This window comes from Oncorhynchus clarkii, chromosome 8 (genome assembly GCF_045791955.1).
Source record: "Oncorhynchus clarkii lewisi isolate Uvic-CL-2024 chromosome 8, UVic_Ocla_1.0, whole genome shotgun sequence".
Lineage (NCBI taxonomy): Eukaryota > Metazoa > Chordata > Actinopteri > Salmoniformes > Salmonidae > Oncorhynchus > Oncorhynchus clarkii.
In genome coordinates, this window is record NC_092154.1 from 17,865,460 (window position 1) to 17,873,323 (window position 7,864).

Here is a 7,864-nt window from a genome sequence, read left to right on the forward strand (position 1 = left end):
TATTTATTTTCAAACATGATGTTTAGGAGTCAGAAAGTGGGACAGCCACCTCTCAATAGAAACATGTATATAAACAATGACTTTGTACTATATTCATTTAACAATGTGTTTGTTATTGCCTTGGAATGATTGATAATATCATGATGTAGTTAAATGTTGTTTTTTTTCAAATAGTTTTATGTCAGACAGCAATTTACACCACTCATACAGGGAATAATAGGGTGCTATTTGGGAAACAACATTAATATATACACTATCGTTGAAAAGTTTGGGGTCACTTAGAAATGTCATTTTTTTGGAAAGAAAAACACATTTTTTGTCCATTAAAATAACATCAAATTAATCAGAAATACAGTGTAGACATTGTTAATGTTGTAAATGACTATTGTAGCTGGAAACGGCTGATTGTTTATGGAATATCTACATACTGTAGGCGTACAGAGGCCCATTATCAGTAACCATCACTCTTGTGTTACAAATGCATGTTGTGTTAACTAAACCGAGTTTATAATATTAAAAGGCTAATTGATCATTAGAAAACCCTTTTGCAAGTATGTTAGCACAGCTGAAAACTGTTGTGCTCATTAAAGAAGCAATTTAACTGGCCTTCTTTAGACTTGTTGAGTATCTGGAGCATCAGCATTTGTGGGTTTGATTACAAGCTCAAAATAGCCAGAAACAAATTCCTTTCTTCTGAACCTCGTCAGTCTATTCTTGTTCTGAGAAATGTTCCATGCGAGAAATTGCCAAGAAACTAAAGATCTCATAAAACGCTGTGTACTACTCCCTTCACAGAACAGCGCAAACTGTCTCTAACCAGAATAGAAAGAGCAGTGGGAGGCCACGGTGCACAACTGAGCAAGAGGACAAGTATATTAGAGTGTCTAGTTTGAGAAACAGACGCCTCACAAGTCCTCAACTGGCAGCTTCATTAAATAGTACCCACAAAACACCAGTCTCTGAGATATGGCTTTTTCTTTTCAACTCTGCCTAGAAGGTCAGCATCCTGGAGTCGCCTCTTCACTGTTTAGACTGGTGTTTTGCGGGTACTATTTAATAAAGCTGCCAGTTGAGGACTTGTGAGGCGTCTGTTTACAAACTAGACACTCTAATGTACTTGTCCTCTTGCCCAGTTGTGCAGTGTTAGTTTAGTCCAGGCAGCTGCTAGGACTACTCAGCACCATTTATGAGTCTGCAGATTAAAAGCTCTATCTGCGCAGGTTAAAAGCACTTTAGGAGAATATTCACCAGGCTATTAGAGCAGTCACTGCTTTAGCAGGGAGGGATTCACTGATGTAATCTTTGTTTCTATAAATATATCTTAATCTGGGAATTATGATATGATTCTCTCATGACATACAAGTTTCATAAAAAATGTTTTTTATTATGTAAATTCGTTTCAGAATGACAGTAAGCAAATTCAGTTTGCAGATGATTTTTGAATGGCTTTAGAATGTGTCAAGTCAAAGCTTGACTGTTTTTGTCCATTTATGATTTGCAATGAATATCCAATGTAAGACAATCTTATTTGTAGAGTCCCTTCAACAACATAGTTTGATATCAGTATAGAGTAACAAAAGCCCTTTATGCCTATATACACACTCAAAATGATAAACATACCAAGCAAAATTATCTTGGCAACTATAATAAAACATCTGTCAGACTGTAAAAACAAATCTAAAGCGGTGTTAAAAATCAAATCAGCGTTTATTGGTCACGTACATAGATTTGCAGATGTTATCGCAGGTGTGGCGAAATGCTTGTGCTTCTCGCTCCAACAGTGCAGTAACACCTAGGAAAAGGCATTACTCTGAAAGAACTCTGATGGCAAGCAGAGAAAATTACGGGTGACCTACCTACCCAAATCTGGTTGACCTAAAAATCTAAAGATGTGCAACTTCTTTTCCTATTTGGCTAAAAATGGTCAAATCATGCTTCAAACATCATGCATCCTGAGTGGAAATCGTGCTGTTCAAATCCACTGGAATCGTCACAAACATATACAGTTTGAGTAAAACAATGACATATTCTTCTCACAGGGTCAGACATGATTAATGTTGGGACTATGATCCTCTCTAGGTATTTTAAAGTCAAGTAAAGGAAGAAGGTGTACACTGGGTGTCACAAAGAGAAATTCTGAGGAAAAGCAACTTAATCTCAACACTCTCAGCAAATGCCCCTGGGCATTACAGTATCGATGATTCAATTGTTATAGGCAGGCACTGACTGAATTGGTAATGCTATGGTCTTCAATGATGATCAGAGTTCCCATGCCCTTCTATTGTCATACGGGATTGGCCCATCAGCAGAAGGGTGAGGTCAGCATATCCATTTGTGATTTAACACAGGGTTTCCCGAACTTGGGCCGTTCTGTGCCATATGTCAACCGTTAAACCAGGGTTTTTCAAACTCGGCCCTGGGGCCCTCCCTGGGGCCCTCCCTGGGGCCCTCCCTAGATGCACGTTTTGTTTTTCGGCCTAGCATTACACAGCTGATTCAAATAATCAAAGCTTGATGATGAGTTGGTTATTTGAATCGATGCAATATCTGGGAACTAAAATAAACACATCCAATCCGAGGTCTAAATGAGTACAACATTTATCCCCCCAGCCCCCTCACAACAAACACACAAAAAACAGGCTAATGATTATGCAAAAGGACCAAAATTTGATGTTTTTGCTCTCAGCATTAGACAACATAAAACAGTGAGAAAAGCAGCTATATAGAAATTTGGTGAAAGGACAGCATTAAGAAATGTAGTTTGGTTTTATAACTAAACTAAGGTTCAAGGATCAAAGCAATTGGAGCTTTGAGGGATACAGGAGATCATCGCTACTTTAAACATAGTGGTTATAGAGATTACAGTGTACTATGGGCCCTCATTTGTGCAATGTAATTTGTGCAATACAGTGCAAGACACACAGATAATGCCTGTTTGAATACATTGGGTCAATATGACCCAATGATTCATGTATTTTGTTGCAGCTTGAGAGGTGGACTTAGATGTGTTGCGATGTGATTGGCCTGGACAAGCACTGGTAAAAAGCCATGGTGATGGCTAAATGTGCTGCGACCAATATCAGTTTCTGGACCTCGAGGTCACTGATGTAATCAGAACACCTGCTCTCTCAATATTCCTGGGGCACTAAGTTCCTGTATGTACCCAGCTTGCCCTGACAGTGCCCACCATTGATGTGAAGTAGGGGTTCAGAGCATGGTGAAGAAGCACTGTAGGAATAAGCTTATTCTCTTTAGTCAAGTTGAAGCTGCGGCAAGCACTGCTATTCTGCAAGAGTGTATAGACTATGACATACTGTATGCAGCACAAATGGAGCTAATTCCCAATCTATAAAATCAACCAATCTAGACGGTGACATCATTGATGTATTAAAAATCACTTTTAATTACACTGGGATTTTGCTCTTTTGCTTTCCAATCAAATAACCTCCAGGCAGCAAAGCCACAACAATAACAATAAACAAAATAGCACAGATTACGTAATCTGAGTAAGTGATTTTTCTAACCACGAACTGTCACCTTGTCACCAACAATCCCCTCTATACTGTATCAAGCATTAGCATTCCATCCAAGCCACCTAAACAATACAGACTGGCACATAAAATACATAGCATAATACAGAATTATTAAATACTGACATTTTTATAAATATTCCCTTCAAAAATGATAACGTCTGGTAATTCAGGTATTTTTTCATCTAGTTATGTAGATCTATGGTTATATAGAGTAGTCCTTGGAAGAATTACAGAAAAAAGTTAAATGTTCTGTTACCTAAATAACGTTGTTGACTCATCTTATACTCATAACTGTGGCCAAAGCATAAATTGGATTAAAAACCCACTAAAAAACCCACCTCAAACTTGTATCTCAAACATTAAAAATGCCTGCTATTTCCACATAGAGAATGATGTCATCCTGCCTCAATGGCTGAGCTGGCCAATCAGTGGTCTACTCACATTAATATTTAAAAAACTTCTAATGGCCAGGTGCCGGGTTTCTACTAAGCTAACCTACGTAATTGGGGCGGCAGGTAGCCTAGTGCTTAGAGCATTGGGTCAGTAACCGAAAGGTTGCTGGATTGAATCCTGAGCTGACAAGGTAAAATATTCTACCGTTCTGCCCCTGAACAAGACAGGTAACCGGTAGGCTGTCATTCATTGTAAATAAGAATTTGTTCTTAACTGACTTGCCAAATAATATATATATATATATATATATATATATATATATATAAAATATATTTTAAGATGGTCACACAAAGGATAATTTCGCTATTTGATTTAGAATTGTAGGATCCCTGTAAAGAGAACATATATAAAATATATTTGATGAAACATTGAATTTGGCCCTACTGCTTTTAGACCAGGATTTTTATTTATTTATTTCATTTTCTACCCATATTTAATCCCTAAAGTACTTCCATATATACTTCCATTAATTTTTTTAACTGGTACTGGGCTACCTTCAGACAAGTTTTGTGAGGCTTGTGGGCCTAGAGCAAAACAACCCACATGAATGTGTTCATGGGAGTCTCATCTTCCCATAGACGGGTCATATTAGTTTGTAGCCCAAACAGTTCATACGCTCCTAGACGTTTTTCGTGAACAAGGCCGACATTTGCGGATGCGGTGGATTGAGAAGCATCCCGTGCAAAAAACATTCATTTTGATGGTGACTTTTGTTTTATGATAATTCGATTTTCGAGGGGCAAATGGACATCTACTCTAGGGGGTTCAATGACCGGTATATGCCCACACCAGTCTGTTGTTGGGTTATGCTGAAACTATTCAAAACACAGAAAAAGCAGCTTTTGAACGTACTTAATTATAACAACAAAAGTATTTCACTATTGTAATTAATTATAGGTCACATTTAATAGAAATCTGTAAACACTGGACAGTTACCTTAAATCAAATATAAAGGGCATGCTGTTCCAACAGTGCAGCGCAAGTGATTGTCATCTTGAGCGTCACTGATAGCACATAAATTCATTACAGTCCTCCCGCGCTTTTTATCGATTGTCGTTCAGCCTATACCCGCCAATAATAGGCCTACCCACAGCACAGGTTGACGCAATTACAACTTTCACAAGAAGCAAGAGCATGTTTCTCCGAATTCATTAGCTTATAGATCCTAGGCATCTCAATGCACATCTTGACATTTTGATCATTTCACTCACATCTACACTCAATCATTTAAAGCCTAAGTATTGTAGGCTACCTGATTTGGCTGTAGGTCTGGCGCACGTGTCCCCTCGGACCAATTGACCTCCCAGAAGCACCGACCATCCAGACAAGTAGCAGAAGAAGTAGGACATCCGTGGACATAATTTCCACACTGACAGCGTTCTGGACCCAGTTGTCCAAAAGTCCAGTTTCAGAAAATAAAGGCTACAGTGAAAACGTTTTACGTGCCTCGGGCATGATCCTTGGTAGGCTACCGTTCGCGCCAAATCAATGTGAAATACTACAGACACATACATATACACACTGAAACATGCCACTGTATTTGATCTCACTGTCGGAAAGCAATTTCGTCTAAACCTATAAATCCTTCCACGTCAGATGGCTCGGATTCTCTCCCTATCAGTATATGTGAGCATATAGCCTACGCCCTGTTTTCCGTCTGTCAAGAGCGGATTCCGTTTGCCAGGTTAAAAGGTGAGTGCAGTTCTCAGAAATGATAGATTCCCGTCCCTACACCCTAGCCTAAAGATAGTTACGTATTTGAGCACATGATATGATATTGTTAGGCTATAGGGCGGGAATTATTGAACATGATCATGTGGGCTGGACTGCCTCAGAACACGTGGCTAAGGAACATACACTCTACCAAAAGTATTTCATAAAGTAAATCCTATAACAATCTATCTGTTTAAACAATGGCTATTCACTATTCATTGTTTTCACAACAATGTCCACTCGTTGTTTTTCATAATACCATATTGACAGCAGCCTCTAGTCAAATAACATTAATGCGTTGTAATGTAGATGCTAAAACATTGCAATTACTACATTGTGTAATCTATGGGTAGGCTACATTAGCAGCCCACATCGAATATAGTTTTCACAAGGCTAAACAGAGCTGTATGCTGCTGCATGAAACACCAGCACAAACATAACTGTCACCACAATCATTCCTGATTTCTTTTTAAGTAAATCCAAAAGCTATTTCCAGTAGTGAGAGGAGCACAATGTCATGGCTCTGTTGACTTCAATAGAAGACAGGAGAAGAGAAAGTTATTGTCCATCTCACAAAGGAAATGTGTATTTTGGTCTCCTCCCAATCCCCCTAGAAACAAACACAAGACACATTTTGGGAGATGGACAGGGTCAGTCACAGTACAGCACCTCATGAGCAGTTTAGGGTTTATGTGCCTTACTCAAGGTCACAATGTTAGTAGATCTGAAACCAGCATCCTTCCGGTTGTTAGTTCAGTTCCCACTTTTCATTGCCCAGCTCGGGACTTGACCCAGCAACCTTCCAGCTTCTAGATTGCCTCTGGACAACGTTCCTGTTTATTCTTGATATAAGACCGACTTAGATGTTTTGTAAGACCTGACAACACTAGCGATGGCTTGACAATCAGGTAGTACATTTCTTAATGCCTACCATTGAGATGTTTATAGCCTACTATTTTTTCCCCCTATTGTTCCTATGCTCATTCTATCATTTGAGCTCATTTTAGTAGTGTGTTCTGAGTAATCTGTTGGCCTGTGTGTCTGTGGGGGCCATTGGGCTTGGCTGGCTTTGTGTTGTTGTCAGTTGTGCTTCTACTGCAGGCTAGGAGATTTACCCTCAACTGCTTCCCATGAGGGCTAGCCTTTCCTGATTGTATTCTCGCCTGCGAACACCCGATTATTAATGATATATTATGTTTAGGTGAAGGACATAGAAGAATACATTAAATGTGTGACAATTGATGACAATGAAGGTCCCTGTGAGCGACAGCTGGTTAGTCAAGCAGCGATCATAGTGTTTGTGTGCAATGTAACTGTGTTGTAATTCTCTTTACTGATCCATGTATACTTTTCTCTTCTTGGTGATAAACTGATCAAACATTAATGCTGATAAGCTTAAACAGACCCTTCAACAATTTCATGTCTCCTTCAGACATTAGAGGAACACTTCCTGAAGAGTTTATTTCCAAAATGCTATATCCACACATTTTTCACATTTGTGTTAATTCACTAGAAATTATTGCATGTAACATTACTGTTCCCATATTTTTAATTCATAAATTTTTATATGTGTAATAAAATGTTGTTAGGAACACCTATCTAATAATATTGAGTTGCACCCCCTTTTGCCCTCAGAACAGCCTCAATTCTTCAGGGCATGGACTCTACAAGGTGTTGAAAATGTTCCACAGGTATGCTGGCTGTGTTGATTCCAATGCTTCCCACAGTTGTGTAAAGTTGGCTGAATGTCCTTTGGGCTAATCAGAAAATGTATATATTGTGTCTTCAACTCCTTGTTCCACTGATATTCTTAGGGAAAGTTGTGCTTCTACATCTGCATTGCTTGCTGTCTGGGGTTTTAGGCTGGGTTTCTGTGTAAGAATTTTGTGACATCTGCTGATGTAAAAAGGGCTTTATAAATATATTTGATTTGATGATGGAGGAGTGTCAGTATACTCCAGTACTCCTGATGGAGGAGTATCAGTATACTCCAGTACTCCTGATGGAGGAGTATCAGTATACTCTAGTACTTTTGATGGAGGAGTATCAGTATACTCCAGTACTCCTGATGGAGGAGTATCAGTATACTCCAGTGCTCCCAATGAAGGAGTATCAGTATACTACAGTACTCTATTACTCGTTATGGAGGAGTATCAGTATAATCC

At 39.0% G+C, this 7,864-nt stretch overlaps 1 protein-coding gene across 1 annotated transcript in view; it reads right to left on the minus strand.

Moving 5' to 3' along the window:
* LOC139415556 (gamma-aminobutyric acid receptor subunit rho-1-like) overlaps positions 1-5,392 on the minus strand; it is a 30,664-nt gene extending 25,272 nt beyond the window's left edge. Inside the window, exon 1 of the mRNA XM_071163665.1 lies at positions 5,239-5,392. Coding sequence (XP_071019766.1) covers positions 5,239-5,345 — 107 coding nt within the window. The 5' untranslated portion in view covers positions 5,346-5,392. The remainder of the gene's footprint in view (positions 1-5,238) is intronic.
* Positions 5,393-7,864: the final 2,472 nt, after the last annotated feature.